General features: G+C 39.2%; 1 protein-coding gene across 1 annotated transcript in view; it reads left to right on the forward strand.

The window, feature by feature from the left end:
* The window catches only part of ZNF536 (zinc finger protein 536), a gene marked incomplete at both ends in the record, with an annotated part of 188,691 nt that extends 179,061 nt beyond the window's left edge, over positions 1-9,630 (forward strand). Inside the window, one exon of the mRNA XM_080637305.1 lies at positions 9,395-9,630. Within this exon, the coding sequence (XP_080493431.1) occupies positions 9,395-9,630 (236 nt within the window). The remainder of the gene's footprint in view (positions 1-9,394) is intronic.
* Positions 9,631-18,410: the final 8,780 nt, after the last annotated feature.

Genomic DNA, 18,410 nt, shown 5'->3' on the forward strand with positions numbered 1-18,410 from the left:
GTTGCCCAGAGTGAAAGAGAAAATGCTATTGTATTTATAAATCGCTAGAATAAAGGACATATGGAAGCGAAATATCACCACAGACAAGACCTTTCCTATTGGCACCTCTGAATTGCATGATCTCTTTACTAAAATCCCAGTGCTACCAGTATAGCATTTATTCTGGGAAATTATAGGTACATTAAATTCAAATAGAGCTTCATTCCAGGAGTCCTAAATGCTCCCTGAAATAATAAATATTTACTGAGACAATTAAAAAATATGACAGAACATTAGACAGAAAACTTGTGAATGACCTAGTAGGAAAACAGAGCTATTTTGCTCAAGGGGGTTAGAATGGGAATGTTATTGATGTGATTAAAACAACTAAAGGAGTGAATAGACATCACAATTAATTGAAATATGTAAGTAAAGGCAAAGGTGGGACTCTGAACATGTAATTTTGATAATCAGAAGAACTCAGGGTTAGTTAATATTAAAGCAAAGCCTGCCACTTACCTTTGAAATACATTCCATTAGCTGCAATCTACTTGATGCCCAAAGCATGAGAGAAAGAGAAGGTTGTTGAAAAGAGAAAGAAAGAGAAGGGCTTTAACCCCTCTATGCCCTGGGCTCAGGTACCTCCTTCTTCTCATGTGAAGGGTCCCAGGCTGCAGACGTGAATGGATGTGCTGGCTTTGGGAGAACAAGAATCGGTACCAGCCTGGGGATCATGGCTGGAGATGGGTGCTTGCATTTTTTGGACAAGCTGTTGTGAGTCTAGGATTACGAAGGGGATTATGATTGAGGAATTTCTAAATTGCTGTAACCACTGCCATTATAAATTTAGTGGGAGATGGCTTGCTCTTTACAACAGGTACCTAGTGCCCTTGGTAAGAACTATGTCCTCTACTTATGTGTATAACAAAGTAAATAAATATGAAAAATTAAATGTAATTAAATTTCCCAAAGCATGGGACAGTGATAGTCTGGCATTTCAAGCTCAATCAATGACAGCATTCCCACTAACCTCATTTGGAGCCCTCTGAGGCACTGGGCTTGTAACCCATGTTGTCATGTCAAAACCCAAGTGGTATGCTATTGTGCAGGGGATCTCTGCTGTGAAGGGTAGATGCACCCTATGCAGCAGGCTGGAATACACTGGTCCTTAGAAAGCAAAGCTTTCAGCTGTTTTTCAGCATTTGTGTCCCACGAGTTTCATGAAATGTTTAAGATTTGTTTAGGAGGACCTTTTCAGCTATTCTGCTGATGCTTTTCCTTTTCTCAAAGAAAAGATCCATTTCCTGTCGAAATCAAAAGCCCCTGTGTGAAAAGCTTACTCTTCTGTAAAAGAAACAAATTCTTTGCTAAGTGTCTGGAGTTGAGTAATCCTGTTACTTTATCAGCTCTGCAAGAAATGGGAAATGTTTATTTTCCCAAAATTGCAAGTCCCCGTTATTCTATGAGTGGCTTCACTGACCGTTTTGTAATTTGCTTGTATCTGGTGTGATGCTAGGCTAGAGAGCTCCTCCATCTACCTCCAAATAATTATAATTTCCATGCTCTATATAACAAAGGTAACAAGTGTTAAATTGGTGATGTTTTCCATAATTTTGTGACTGCTTTGTTCAGTGAGTTAAAAGCGTATGTATGAAGGACAGTGGTAGAATTTTCTCCTTCCTTCTTTATATCATGCATGTCCAGGTGGCTGTCAGTCTTTGTGTCACACTGATCTACCTTTGGCTGTTTCACGGAGCAGGGTTGGTTTGTTGGTGCATTTTTCTTCTTCTTTTGCTTTTAAAATAAATTTAGTGTGTGTTAATTACTGATTGTAACTTTTTGAGACAGGAATTGAACTGCTGTTTTAAGTGCAGCTTTTAGTTTAGGGGGAATGTGTGAAATTAACTTAATCTTTTAATAATATGTGTTAAAGACAAAGTATAGCACCAACTTTTTGTTTTGCCTGTCATCATTAAACCCTTTAGTATATTCATCAGCAAGTTAAAATACCTATTCAGAAACACCAAACACTGTATAATATACTAAATCAAGAGCAGACTCCACCTTTGATTACATTTCAGAAATGCCATGTAGGTACCTGAGGGTTTAATTTGATCTGATGAATGGATTTTTTTTTTTTTTTTTCTAAGTTAAAATCCTTGAAACAAATTAGTTAGGGATTAGGCTTTTTCATTCTCCAGCTCTTCTGCAGCCAATGATGGTTCAATAATTTGCCTCCCTGCTATTACAGGTGCTTGTAGACTCAAAGTTCATCTTGGAGAAGCAGCAGGGCCATGGTGCCACACGATGGCTTTGGAGTGGATGCTGGCCTTGGGACCATGCCTTGCACTATGTTAATCCCTATAGAGGATTCCTTTGGGATCGTTAACCTGCCACAGTAGACTTCACAGGTGCATAAGTCCTATTAGTTTTAGAGCAAGTTTTCCGACTGTCCATAATGTGTTTATTTATTATCAAGCTAGTGGCTGTGTTTTCACGTAAGATGGGTCTTCACCCCAAGCTTATCCTCCCCTAATTAAGATCTTTCCTGTAACCCACAACAGGAAAAAGGATTTTCCACGTGACAGTTCATGCATTCAGACCTAAGCCGCCCCTAGAATTATCTGCTCTGTATTAGTGAGGGGGAATTTCAGTAGCTGGTCTGGTTCTTGGTTGGTCCTGGGCCTGGGTATAAATAAACATATACATTTCAATTGTTTCATAAAAACTTTTATTACATATATGAATGCGATTGGATGTACTTTAATCTGTCTTGTATTTGGGGGATTTCATAAAATGCATATTTTGAGACCAAGAACGTGGAATGGCTAAATCAGAGCCATAATTGTCTATTGGACAAATATATTTATTCAGTATTTTCCCACCCATACTGTTATGCTGCAGATCAGAATGGCTGCTTGTCCTGGCTTCAGCAGTAGCAGTCATTTTTCTCCTTCTTAGTAGCTGGTGCAGTGCTGTGGTTTTGACTTTCGGCCTGGGAACAGCGCTGATAATACCGATGTTTTTAGTTGTTTCTAAGCCATGTTTACTCTGACCAAGGACTTTGTGAGTCTCATGCTCCACCAGGGAGGAGGGGAATCCGGGAGGAAGCAGAGACAGGACACCTGACCCAAACTAGCCAAAGAGGTATTCCATACCACAGGACGTCATGCCCACTATATAAACTGGGGCAGTTACCCAGAAGGGCTAGATCACTGCTGGGGTTGAGCTGGGTATTGGTCGGCGGATGGTGAGCATTTGTATTCTCTTCCGTTGTTATTTCCCTTATCATTATTATTGGTGGTAGCAGTAGTGGGTTTGTGTTATACCTTAGTTACTGGACTGCTCTTATCTCAACCTGTGGGAATTACATTCTTTCAATTCTCCTCCCCATCCCTCCGGGAGCAGGGGGAGGAAGGGGAGGAAGTGAGTTAGGGCTGCGTGGCTGAGTTGCCGACTGGGCTTAAACCACGACACTGCTTTGGAGCCATTCTGCTCTCTTGGGTAATGCATGCAATACCAGGGATGTTTACCGTGGATAGTAAATGTATTTATGAAAATTTATACGTTAAAAGAAGGAAATCACACTAGCTGAGATTTAAATGAAAATAGTTCTCCCTTTGCAAATGCTTCTTATTATGCTGTAATAGTGTTACTTTAAAATGGCAGGATTCACCAAGATTCTTGGGACCTGGCCTGAGAAAGCTTTAAGTTCAGCCCAGTGGTCACTGCCAGAAAACTGGAGATGCTCAAAAAGTCTTTCTTCCTACACTGGCTGCTGTTACTGCTGAGGCAACGCACACTTCATCTGTTTAAAGATGCTTGTACCTCAAATGCAAGCTTGTGTAGGAAAAAAGATATAAAGCAGCTCTTCCCAGGGAGGTCCAGGCTCACTGGAGGTTTGAATGCAGCTTGCTGACTTTGCACTGCAGCAGATGTGTGATTATAGGGACCGTTCCACCAGCAACCTTGTGGGACTGAGCATCGTGGTGAAGGAGGCAGTGGCCATCCATCCTAAGCCACTGCAGCTGGTCCTGCAAGACTGCCTGGTCATGGTCACAGGTGGTCCTGATCATTTGGGATTGCTACAGCAGCCCAGGAGGTCAAGTCCAGATCTTCGATGTCCAACATCTCAGCTACAGATTTGCCTCCAAGAAATTCAACTTTGAGGCTTTTCAAATATTTCTTAGTGAGGGAGTAATTTATTTGTTTTAAAGAGGTAATTGCTGTTATTTTTGATTTTCAATGAACAGATATTCTTAAACCAGGCAAAGAAATATGAAATGAGTTTGCCGGATTGCATCGCAGTAAGTGCTATAGCCATTGGCCATCTAAGGGAAAACATTCTGTCAGATAATCATGGCCATTTTTGCATTTTAGGGGAACAAATGTCATATCTAAGAAACACATTTTATTCAGGACTTAATTATAATTTATAGTACATTGCACAGCATTTGTTTTCTGTTCATCATTTTATTGCTCTTCTGCCTTTTCCCTATATTTATGCATTAAATTGTGTGTCTGTGTGTCTGTATGCGTGTATCTGTGTGTATATATGTACACATATGCAATATAATAAAAAGTGGTGTAGTGGGGACAACAGACGGCTTGTGTGTGATGTATTATTGGCATTTTTCTTTCAAATTACCATTTTCTTGCTGCTTTGGGAGAAAGCCATGATTTTGCTGTGATTAGTACACTTTTAACAATCTGGAATAGATTCCTGATCTTATTCATGTGACTAGTTCAATGCCCATTTTTACGTTTTAGTGCAAACCCCTACATATGTGCCTGTAATACCACAAAAATAAGATGTTTCTTTGTGGAAATTTTTACAGAATTTGGATGCTGATCAAATATTTTTAGAAGTGGAGAATTAATGTGGCTTGACCATGTAAATGATTTTTTTTAATGAAAAAGATTTTAGTATTCATCATTCTTTCTCTCTCCCTGATCTGTGTATTGCTTTGTGCTAATCTTAAATAATGGATCCATATCAAAGTTAATAAATTAGTAACTGTTAATGGTGTTTGGATAACAGTAAGTAACCAAATGACACTTTGTTGACATTGAGTTTTTATGTGTTCCAATAATACATTTTGAGTTTTAAAGATAAGACAAAGCAAAATAGTTTTGGCAAGTATTTGAATCCTTCACAACTCATGGACAATGGCTTTGTTTCAATCCAAGGACCCTGCTTTAAATACACTTCCCTTTACATGGTCCTAAGCCCCAGACTTTGAGATCCATGTCTTTCTCAGAATCTGCATTTTCTGACTCTGTTCAGCTAATGCACCATGTTGGGATGCATCAGTCATGCCACGTTATGAAACCTAACGAGATGTGACTGATGCAGGCTGACATGATGTGTCACAAAGAAACATATCAGATCACAAACTTGAGAGAAAGGAAAACAAACTTTTTTTTTTTCTTATCAAAGCCTAAATTAACAAAGCAGCATATATTTTTTAAAAGGTGAACTAGTTTCAAACCTTAAGAGATTTTTCCCACACAAAAGTTCCCCATCCTAACCAGAAAATGCCTCCCATCCACACTCCTTGCTCTCTCCTAGGTACAGTCAAAGCTAGATAAGATGATGAGCCTAGGTCATCTCAGCACTGCTACCATTGTGGGTCTGCTCCTAGAAGGTTTAGATCACGTTCAGAGGAGTGGTTTCTGCAGGTGCTCCACAGCAGGATTATTTCAGCTGCAAACAATACATTGTCCTCCATAGTCTGTGCACCATAGTTTCTCCCCTCTTGCTGGCCCACCTTCAGTCTAATTCTCCTTACTATGAATGCAATGCATTACACATGATCTCCTGAGCTATCAGGAAGATTTCTTTTTTTTTTTTTTTTTTTTTTTTTTTTTTTCTGAAGGGCTTTCATATAATTTTATTGGAAGATATAGAGTGGGTAAAATATATATGAAGTGTAGCTGGCTAAGAGAGAACCTACCAACCACTGCTAGATAAAACATTATAAATTTATTGCCAACTTATCTGGGAAGGGTTATTTAAAGAGCCTAGTGCCCACAAGAAGTTTTTGAGCTAAAATTAATGGATGAGATACCTAAGAGAAATAGGCATTTTCCTTCACCCCCTAGTTACAAGAAAATTGCAGATATTGTTACCTTTGCAAGTGAGAATAATCTCTAGTTTTTGTACTACTTCTGCTGTAAACAATGTACCACTTGCTTTGCTATGACCCTCACTCTGTATACATATTTATATATTATTCATACCAGATTAAAAATGAATGTGCTCTTTACCACAGTTGTACTGCACAGTGACAATACAAATTAACTTATTGTGTACTTACTTTTCACAAGGCAGTGATGTGAAATTTTGATGGCCTGGAAAGTAAGTTGTGGGGGAGGCAATGCAGAACTGAATCCTTGTAGGTGCACTTTATATTGTCTGATTTATTAAACTGCATTGATTTAATAAATGACATCCTCTGCATGGAGTTGCACGGGTCTGAACTTGCTTGAGTGATGGGCAGGAAGAGTTTGCTTTTAGTTTGGTGTGTGTGAGGTGGTAAGCTCCATCCATGCTTTGTGGATTCCTCATTTAGAATTTGTTCTTTGATGGAAAGAATTAGGATGGCCATTTGATGATAGCTACATGTGGGCAAAGCAGAGCTGCTTGGTGAGATCTCACACTGTTGGCTAGTAGTACCAATTCTACCTAAAACTTTCCAGTGTATTTCCATGCTAGGTGGTGCTTGAGGGCTTCAGAGGGTGGCTTACAGGATGTTGTGCATGCTCACTCCCATAGTCCCACTGCTCTGCCTGTGTTCCCTGTACACTGCTCTGCGTGCAGTTACCAGTGGCATTATATTACCAGTCTCTGGCCATTGCAGCACACAAGGCTAAATAAACAGGATATCTTTTTGCTTCTTCCATAGCATCAATAAAACCAGAATAAATAAGGCTGGTGGATAAGTTGTACCATTTGTCACAACTTAGCAGGGAAGTTAGCAAGGGAACCAGTTGTCAGATGGTCAAATGAAACACCGGGAATACTGAAAGGGAGCTGCTGCTGCTGGTGTGGTCTCTTATTTCACTATACGTGATAGTCACAGGACTCTATCCTTTGGAGAAAGCGGAAATCACTTCAGTTCTTCATGGAGCAGGTCTCCTTCCCCTTTACCCAACATTTCTTCCACTTTGGCCAAGGCATTTTGACACCTCCCCAAGCAGAATATGCAATAGAGCCCCAGGGAACACCTGGTCAGAGGCGTTATGCAGGGGGGAGGAAAAGGAGAAGGAAAGAAAGAGTCCAGAACCCAGCTGTAAATTCTGGTGAGTTTATCCATCTTTGACAAACAACGGGAAAGATGTAACAGTTTTCTTAGTTGGTTTTTTTTTTTCCCCCGAGTTTTTAAAATAACCCTAGATTTTCCGAAACAATGAAAACCAGTCTTTCTCTGGACTTTCTTCATACCCAGACAGTTTTGAGACTGCTTCCAGTTTTCAAAACTATTATATTCAAAATATTTCAAGCATATTTGTGCTCCTGCATTTATTTTAGGACTGAATCTAAGAGCCACTAGGGACACCTTCAATCTCTTTGTTGACTGTTTCCACATATCTTCCAGCTGATTTTTTTTCTATAAATCCCAATCCAATTTCTGTAACATTATCTATGTAGGTTTCTCCCATTGCTATTGCTATGGGATTTTCTACTGAAATTTGACTTTGTAATGATTAGCAGCTTACGGATGTAATTTCTTTTTCTTTATGAAGTTGCTGAGGAAAATGTCTTCCTTTATCCCAGGAGAGAACTAGAAGATCAACCCACACTCCATCCCAAGATTTATGGGTTAGGGGCCTTGAGGGGGCAGTCACACTTCTGACAGTCTCCAACTTGTGAAAGCAAAGGGTGGAGGGGAGCTTTCCATCCTTGAGAAAGGAAACATGCCTGCAGTCCTGTGGCATGGGGCTTAAGTAAATGTGGACTGGACTTAATGCTTCTTTCCTCCATGTAGCAAGCAGTAGGTTTTGGGGGACTCAGCCTTCAAGTGTTAGTTTTGATGTTACAGTAAAAATTGCAAATTATTTGTGCCACACAGGGCACTAATGTTGGCTCAGGTGAATTTACTCTGCTAGAGATGCTCATACTGGCGTGTCAGCAACAGTGCAAGGTTAAACCCAGGTGTTACCCAGGCTCCCGTCTCTGTTCTCCCACTCCAGGTAACATCAGACCAGTGCGCAACAAGCATCCATTTACTTATTTGTTAAATTCCCACCTAAATTTGTGGTGAGATGGTCCCAGCCCCTTCCCATATAGTGGAAAGCATTGTCCTTCTCCCCAGCTACTCCACTGTCTAGTTCATGCCTGCTAGGCAGTACCACAGCAGCAAAGGAAAATGTGCTCTTCAAATGTGGAGATAGGGTATTGTTTTTCACTTATCCTGGCTTTATGTAGATGGTCTGGCACATTTATTTATTCATTTATTTGAGCAAATTAAAGCAAGCTAAGCGCATTTGACCTCAGCTGGTATTGGTTTAAGTTAATTTGAGAGATAAAGCTCATAAAGTTCCAGTAAAACACATCAACAACTTCCCAGCATAGGTTGAAATGTGATTGCTGAAATATAACCTCCAAAACCAGATACAGCATGGAGATTCAAAGTCACAATAATCTGAAAAATATGTGAGAGTATACTGATAGCCTTACTGGGAAGTGATATCTTTCATTCATGCCTTCCTTTTGCAATCGGTTGCTGTTTCACCTACAAGTGCATCTATCAGATTTTGTGCATTAACATTCCTTCTCTAATCTAGCTTGGACATTTGATTTTAAAGCTGGTGATAACCTTGGGCCCTGGTCCAGCAAACACTTATGTGCTTGCGTATCTTTACTCACAGGAGTAATCTCACTGGAGTAAATGTTTGCAGGTTTGAGACCTATGTTATCTCAATCCATTATTTCTTTCCATTAAAAAGTAATCTGTGATTAAAATAAAACATACGATTCTTTACTCTGAAACCCACCCAAAGACAAAGCGTGTTTATCAGACTACGGGTCTGCACATTGTCATTCTCAAATTGCACTTCAATAAAAAAGATAATTAACAAATGTAAAAGAAGGCAGACTCGTACGCGGTTGCCCTGTATTTACCAGAGTTTCGTTTTGGATCACAGGCTGACGGATTTACAGCTGGTTCAGAGGAGGGAGGTGAAATAGCTGCACTTCTCTGGAAAATCTGATGCAGAGTTTTTAAAACGCAGTTTCTTTAACTAGGCATCATGTGAATAGCACAGATTTCTTACCCTTGCTGAAGACACGTGGCCATGTCCCCCACCCAACAGAAGGGATTTCTGCTGAGAAAGCTCTGGCTTGTTTGGTTTTATCAGGCTGCCGCATACATATAATGGAAACTTAACCCAACTCTCATCTGTCACGCAGGTCACAGGCCTTTCCAGTGCAGATACTGCCCCTACAGTGCCTCTCAGAAGGGAAATCTGAAGACCCATGTTCTCTGTGTCCATCGCATGCCTTTTGACAACAGCCAGTATCCCGACCGCAGGTTCAAGCGCTCCAGAATTGACTCCGAAGCTTCTGGGAATTTGGAGGAACCTGCAGCTGTCAAGCCGGGGAGCTCGGCAGAGCTAAAGGAGGAGGGCAGCAAGGCCCAGGAGTGATGCAGCTCGGTGGGTCCGTCTCCACACTGCAGTAACCTTTTATACTGAGTTTAGGTCTGCATTTGGGTGAGAGTTGGATAACTGCCTCCCATGCAAATGAGTAGCATGCAAATTCCCAGAAGCGTATAGGATGCTGAAAACAGTCAAATATATGTACATGTACACACACGTGTGGGTGCATATATGTGTATTTACATGCACAGATATTCAGTCGTACACGCTTTGAATATATATCCACATACACACACACACAAAATACATACATTCCATATGTGTGTGTGTGTGTTTAAATATATATATTACACACGCCAAATAAATTTCCAGCCCTTGAAAATGGCTGCTAAACAGTTACCTGGCAACAAGTACTTCCAAACAATGTAGGTGGGATAATAAAGTGATTTAAAAATGTTAGGAGGTCGTTAGTTATTTAAAAAGCAGGGCAATTTCAGACTTTAAAGAGGTCTTTGACCAAAAAATAATGCTCTTAACAGAAAAACAATACCATCTCAACAATTTAGTGTTGCCTTGAAGATTGAGGGGCTGTGTTTTCATTGTTGAAAACACCTTTATAATATGACACCAGCTGCTGTCATTTGCCTAGCATAGTAATGAGATGTCTTGGTAGACTGCCATGGTGCCAGTCTGACTGGAGCTGTCATTGCAGAGAAAATCAATTCAAGCGGTGTTGCAACTGCAGTGTAGGAGAAACCTTAGACGGCCCATAAACTAGGGTCAGTACTGACCTATATTTAAAAGTATTGTGATATTACATTTTCTTTCTTTTTTTTTTTTTTAATATACAGCCAAATGAATCAATGGTTAGAAAACAAAAAATCTGCAGCCTGATGTGTCACTGCAGAGTTGAAATGTAATTCCATCTTTTGTAATCATCTTGCAGTATTGAGGCAAATGCTTTTATTCTTTTGGTTTTTGTTTTGTTTTTTTTTTTTTTCATGTTGGTGAAGAAGTAAGTAACTATACAAGTAGAAGTACAATATATAGAAATATTGTTTAGTGAAACTAGTCACCCTTATCTGTAGCAGAAACTGGTGAGAAACAGAATTTTATTTCATAGAAGGCTGATTAATTCTTTTTCTTCTTCTTGTTGGTTAATTTCAAACTTCTCTTAAATTCACTTTTTTTTTTTTTTTTTTACACTTGAATGAAGGATTCCTCCGTCATGGTTAATTTTCATGTGTTAGTTTTTGTAAGTGTTACAGACATAGTGCAGAAGTTTCTTCTGGAGCAAGCTCTTATAAAGCAGCTTCACCTAAAATATGAATCCAAACTTCCTGCTCTTTGTCTCTAATGAAGGAAAGTGTTTTAGCCAATATTTCTTCGGTTTTGTAAAACAAATGCCTTCTTTATTTTTGCAGATTTTAGCTTTTTTACTGATTGGATGCTCCAAATTTAGGAAGGTCTTTGCCACATAGAAAGCTTTTGAGAGAATATAATGAACCACATACTTAAAACAAAAAATAATAATAATTTAAAAAGTAAGAATAATAACAAAAGATTTATTCTGAAGTTCTCTGACTGGCCTGAAATGTTAGCCTTCTAGTGTACTTCCTTTGGTAGAAGCAAAATTGGTGCTGTTTATTGTGATAGTAGAGAAGTATTAACTTCTTCTAAAACAAAGTCATCCAAGCTTTAAAAAAAATAAAGGGGAATAAAAAAAAAAAGTAAAAAAAAAAAAAAAAAAAGTCAATATTTCTTTGCAGGCTGGGAGCACAGAGTAAAACCCCAGGGCCTTAAAACTCCAGCTCTGCCTAAAGCAGTTTACAAAAAATACTAAACTGCAATCAATGTAAATAAAATCCTTAGCGCTACCCTGAGACTGGAAAAAAAAGAATCTCAGGCTAATAAGGAATACGGTTTGCATATGCTGTCGGAAAGGATGTCATCCAACTGAAGTTTCAGTTTAAATGAGGTCACCGTGTAACTTGGACCCATCTGGCACAGAGCAAGCTGCTTTTCTTGTTTTTCTAGTATAGTTCTCACTGCCTTACTTAAATCGAGCTGATAAACTTAATGCAACTGTTTCTATGATCCTAGATAAAGGATTGAAATGTTATTGGAACTTTCTGACTGTAGTAAGCTTTAGGATTTTAACTGCACTACTGTGTTTGGTGACTGTGTCAGTCGCTTGCTTTTGTGTGTTTGCGCCGCCTTCAGTATCTTAGCAAAATAAAAAAGAAAAAGAGGAAAAAAAAAAGCCTAAACTGCCCCACACATTCCATTTCTTGCACTTTTTGAGCTTTTTCAGTATTCTTTTGTGTCTTCTGAGCGTTTTCAAATACGACAGGCAATAATTCTGTTTGTGACACTGGAAACATCTCCCGCTCCTTGTGATATGTGTGTTGATTCCATTTGGTCAGGTACTACTGTCCCTATCCTCCCCTCTGACATAGCCCTTTTCTTCAGAACATTTGTAACTTGTAATACAAACAAGTGACAGCAGCAGTGATGCATTGTCAGTTCCTGAATATCATCATGCTTCTCATATCTAAACATGTCAAGTTTTTTCTCTGTAACTTCTGTAGTCTGTGATACTGGTCATAATACTGTCTACATTCCTACACAAAGAAAAATTTCTATCTTGGAGAAAATTGGAGATAAATAGAGTAGAGGATTTTGTTGCTATGCTTGTAACAATTAGAAAACTTTGTATTTAAAGTTTATTCTTGGTCATTATTTATTATTATGATACATCAGTCGACAGAACTTTATTCTGGTATAGAAGTATTAAAAGTTGTTTTTTCAGCAATGACTGTTTTGTTTCTGCTGTTAGAATAAAAATGTCTTTGAAGCAGTACAGTTTTACCCAGTGTTTTGCGCAATAAAACCTCTACCTCTGAAAAAAAAAAAAAGTTTTCCTACTTGCTTATGTTTATTAGGAACAGTTAAAACATTATTTTCTGCAGCTTTGTCAGATTAGAAAAAAAATTGTCAGTAAATTTGCAGTTGTTAGGCTTTTACTGGAGTGTGTTATGCTGGGTGTATGTGCTCAGTCCACTTATTAATCTGAACAAATCTATATACAGTATATACATATATATTATATATATTGTGCTGAATTAAAAGACTGTGGAAATCTGTTTTAGCATGTACTAATAATTGTTTTATATGCCACTACTTATGTACTATAGGAAAAGCATTGGGGATCTATCAAGCTTTGATTTGAAAGTGTTTGAAATGTGTATTATACACTGTGATGTATAAAGTTATGTTTTCACATTAAAAAAGATTGTTTGTATAGGGCATATATTTGGCTTCAGAGAATTGTAAGATTTATTGTTATGGAGCATGTTAAGGAAGGTGCCAACACTTCAAAGCATGTGCAAGTGCACTCCCATTCTCCTGGATGAATCTTCATTCTTCCTGGTTAAGGTTTTATTTGCACATTTGAAAGCAACTAAATTAAAGGAGTTTTCAATTCTTGGAAAAAGTAGGTGATTCATATTAAAAAAAAAAAAAAAAAAAAAAAAAAAGATGCACCAAATCTGAGAAACTAGAGAAAGTATGGGGAGGAGAGAGGAGAGGCCTTGCACACAAAAAAGCTGGCAAGGAAAACACATTTAGAAAAGGGAAAATTTCACATTAGATGAAGCCAGTCATACCCACAGTAATAAAGTTATGCCATAGCTTCAATTCTCCAGTAGCAAAAGGTACCAAAATTGTCTAGAAGAGTTAAGAATTAAAGAATAGCATTGTGGAAATTCAGTTTTTTCAGTGGCAGAAAATTGCAATGAGGGGTTAATGTTACCTGTGAAAGAGGCAGAGTGAATGTCAGAGCTGGTGCCAATTCACTGCAGTGGAGGCAGAGGCCACAGGTCTCCATCTGCAGAGAATAAAATGTGTAATGCATCAGATTTTAATCAAAACCAAGAAGTTAATGAACAACTTTTATTTTTTGCAAAGTTTAGGTCTTTCACACCCTGTCTTGTGGAGAACCACTCTTCCTAGGCACAGAATTGTATCATGTAAAGTTGCTCAAGAATGGATGGGCTCCAGGCATTGAGCTGAGCACTGCCTCACTATGGTATTGTCAGCCTTTCAGTTAATCCCTGTGTCCTGCAGCCAGGGAAAAGACCTGTTTGAGGTGAGAGGGAGCAGTTCTCCCAAAGATATTCCTGCCTCTGGTTTCAGTAGATGATAAATGAAAATGTGAAAGCCTGATTAAGGAGTAAAGCCCATGTCATTGCGCCTACTTGGAAATGCTTACAAACACAGTCTCCTTTGCGGTTTTCAATTTATGTACAAACCAGCCATTAAATGATATATATATATATATGTCCTCTAGGATATGCTAAAAACACTAAAAACAACCACCAAGAGACCTTGTAGCACAAAGCATGGCATTGCCACACAGCAGCTCCTGGGGAGGAAGGTCTGAAAGAGGAATGTCGTTGTCTCACCCAAGTATATGTAGGCATTTTGTTACCCAGCTGCTGCTAGCATCATCCCAATGCATGGTGGGTATCCTGACATGGGTCTTCCCACCTAACAGCAGAAGGCTGCTATCTGCTCTAGGATGTTTCTTCTTTAAACTTCAATAAGGACTATAACCCCTCTTCCTATTCTAATTTGGGAACTGAATGCCTCCCCTATCTGTCTAACATCTGTATTGTAACAGTATATTATAAAAGCTCACCTTGTGTATTGTAAGCATGCTCCCAGTGAAATTATTCTTAACTACTGTGTTTTTCATTTCTGGATATCACTGCTTGGCATGATCCACCATGCTGGAAGTATGTCTCTGTGGGGAAGCCTGGGGAGGGGGAGGAGAAGGAGGAGGGAAGGTAAAGCTGTGGCGTAATGTCATATTAAAAATGTCACCCAGCTGCGCGTAACAGGGGCTGTGAGAAGTTCTGCAGCTCCTCACCTGTTGTGTTGCTCAAGGAATCATTTGGAGGCTTTTTGTTATGGGGGTTGTTGTGGGGGTTTTTTTATTTTTTTTTTATTTTAACCAAAGGGTCTCAGTGAACAGGGAAATCACAAGAAAAGAGGAAGAATAATATTTAAATGATCCCAGAGTGAACTGTTTTGCTGTTAATACAGAAATACAGAGCAAGACACATTTAATGGGCTCTATTTTTATTATACTATGCTGAATAATTAAGTTTGAGGCTAAGTGTCACATGGATTTATCTTTTAATTAAAAAAGCATGGTTCACGCGTATTTGAGTGGTAGTCCAAATAAATGCAATATAGAAATTTATGTTTGTTTATCTAGGTGTTAATTACCTAGAGATTGTTCTGGATTACTTCTTTTTATAAAGTGTCATAGGCTCATGTCACAAGTAATAAAGCTTAACAGTGGAACCTTATCAATTTGCTAACTATAATGCTAGTGTGACCTGGAGGAAAGGGAAAAAAACAACTTTGGAAAACGTTCTCTGTGTGCTCCCCATTCAGCACATAAAACCCGTGTGGTGAACAAAGCAATCATTTTTAAAATGTTCTCGTAAGTAAAAGTACAAATATATCTTCGGTGTTTTACAGCCTTTCATACATGTAATTATTTATATAGCACACTGTTATTTATGCCCGTGTACTACATGTTGTGCAAAGACAGACATGGTAAGCAACAAAATGTAGTTTACCTGGTGGGCGAGCTATTCATTTGAAGCATGAAGTAACACTTACAAAGACTGAAGACTAAAGTGAGATGAAACAGATGTAATTTTCTTAATATTTTAAAGGTTTTACAGCATTGCTAACAACCAAGATGATGGGAAAAGCAAACTGAAGTCTAAAAAGAAAAGATCATGCATTTCAGTGGTGCAAACAGAGGGACAGATTCTGTACAGGCACAAGCTGTTCATCAAATTCTCTGTCAGTCCATTTTTTAGTTTGCTTATGACCAGGATTCACATTGCTGCTCCACCGAGCAATGGGGAAGGTTGCTGAGTACAGGCTGAGAAGGCAAACTTCACAGCATGTGCAAGCTGAGGGGCTCTCCACCACTAGTGTACATCAAATGCCATCCACTGTATCACCCATGGGAGGATCTGCCCCCAGGATTTGAAAGGCTAAGAAATCTTTTTTGCTTTTCTCAGAGGTGCAAACACCCCTCTTTTGGGGGTTAATTATTTATGCTTTTCTTAGCTTTCTGATAATTTAAAAGAATACCAGGTTTCTATGGCACTGCGCTATGAAGCAGAGGTGCTGAAAACGTTCACTTACTGATATCGCAAAGAAATCAATGAAAATTACTCACCATGCTCACAGTCATTAATTTTTACTTGATATACAGATTTTCTAAATAAATGATTTCTTCTATTTATTACACATCAATTACCTGTATAGACATAAATAACACAAGATTTGTCTCATGTGCACACAGCTGTAGTAGGTAAGTTACATTTCAGTAGATGAGGTTGTCTAAGGCGAATTTGATCTTTAAAAAGAGGTGCTGAATGTGAGATCCTTAGTAATAACTGAAATAATTTAAATTGTAAAGGACTGAAATTTATACATATGATAATATATATGTAATAACTGTGGGTGTATATATACAAATGTACACATGCTGCAGTTTTTCTTCAAGTAGGAACTTACTTAACCCTTTGACTCCATATGTAGTGTCCTGATGCATATGATTTTCAACACTTTAGAGAAGCCAAAAATGGATAGTCAGCATTTCCAAACATCAGCTAGTTACTGAGGAGCATAAATATGGACTAAGGGGTTGAAAATCTGAACCATGGGATGTGATGAATCACTGTAGCTCCTGAAATTCCACCTGTGTAAAGTTAAAAAATTTGATGGTGAAGCTGGAGAAAAAAAAAAACTTCTCTCTGAAAGAGAGGGTTTTGTGGAAAAAACATGTCCTTAAGTAACACAGAATATGTGACTTCTCTTTAGGTTGTGCCACTGTGCTTCCTTATTATTTTTTGGATTTTAGTCTTGGGGGATTGTTTTCTCAATTGTTTTCTGTTTGAAAGAACGTGATGCATGAATGAGTGAAACACAAGGAGTAATAAAGAAAAATGGAGCTATTAATCCCAATGGAGAAAATCTCTCTTTTGTTAAAAGTCCCTCACACAGTATCTGTGACTGTGGTTCATCTGTCTTCACGACAGAATTACTGCTCCAGATCTGTGCTAGTCCTGACCATGCTGCTGGTGGAAGCCAGCACTCAGCGCAATGGGAACAGCATTCGGTAAAGGTTGGCTACTTGCAAAGACAACTAGTGATTTTCTGTAAAGAAATCTGCTGTGAAAAATATAGGTATCATCTCCAAAGCTATAATCAGACAGTATTTCAACAAAGCGATGTGCACTGACCCTGTGGAGCAACGAAGTCATATCTGTGTGCCAATTGTCATTTGTGTGTCTCCTCTCAAACTTTACTGGTGGTACTGGTGTCAGCAAACCCAACTCACCCAGGCACTAAGAAAAATATTCATTTTCAATTAACTTTGAAAAACAAGCAGGCTTTTTCATTTTCCCAAAACCACTGATGCATCCCAGGCTTTCCCTAAGCTGAGGCCTCCAAACGCTATTGGTTTATGGGATAAACACCTTGTCCTTAGCATTGTAAATGTTTAATGCCCACCCCTTCCCTCTTCCATGGGCGTTAATGGCAGAACACTTGTGATGTTCAGAAGGAGCAGAACCACCTTCTAAGTGTCCTGTTAGCGCTCAGTGATACTTGCTCTAGTGAAAATGCTGTCACCTTCCCACAGCCTCATGGCCATGTTCATTTCCAGCTAACTGCAGGGAGTTCAGTCATCTCCACCTGAGCAAGAGTCAGTTGAGCAGTCGCATGCAGTTGCGATTAGGTCATAAAGGCTTAAACTACTGCAAAAAAAGTGTCTCATCCTATCAATATTTGTTTGACAGAAGTGGGAGGGGAAGTTGGAAAGGCTGCCCTGTACTTTGGGCTCCATTTCAAAAGGATGGCACCCAAAGGCGTGCCTTTCCCAGGTGAAACGTAAAATCCTGCGGCTTGGGTAGGGGCTGAGAGATATCCATTTACTGTCCAATACTGGCCAGCCCCACCCCTGGGACTTTAGCACAGCACTTGGCATCCAAGATGTGACAGCAATTGTACAGAGCCAGTGTAAGCAAATGTGATATTGTTCACTTAACTCAAACTGGAGAAGTGTCTCCATGGAAAACCAAGCCCTTATTTCTTCCAGCTAAGATTATTGCTAATCTCCAGCTAACACCAAAGCACTAAGGCTGGGGGGCAGTGATTCTCACTCCAGTGAGAATGGAAAAGTGAACTAATGTGGGACAGTATTTGACTCAGAGATGAAAATTAGACCTCATTAAGTCTCTATTTTCAGCTCACACTGAAAGTGCTGTTTTCCTCCAATGCTTCAGAAACTTTTATTTCAAAGAAGTGCTGCTCTAAACGAGGAGTAACAGGGTAAATGCTACACAGAGGCACATGCTTTAGTCCTGAGTGCTGACCATCTTCCCACGCCCTGGCCCTGTCTCAGAGCAGGTAGGCGTCAGCCAGCTTTTGTCTGCAGCCAAGGAGGACACACAGTTTCCATTTAAGCAGACAAAAACGTTGCAGAACACAGCATGTATTGTTCTAAATACTGATCTTTTCTATTTGGTCAAATAATTCCACACGGGTGGAAATATGAAGAACTGATGAATCACTCAAGTACCAAAGACCTGGCACCACTGTTGGATAAAGTTTCAGGTCAATGGAGAGACAGGTTTTCCTAAGGAGATGGCAAACTGTCACGCCTGGGAGCAGAGGATTCAGGATGAAGCTTCTGCAGGTGGGGTGGGGCTTGAAGCTGGTCCAAATGG

This window comes from Psittacula echo (assembly GCF_963264785.1).
Source record: "Psittacula echo genome assembly, chromosome: Z".
Taxonomy (NCBI): domain Eukaryota; kingdom Metazoa; phylum Chordata; class Aves; order Psittaciformes; family Psittacidae; genus Psittacula; species Psittacula echo.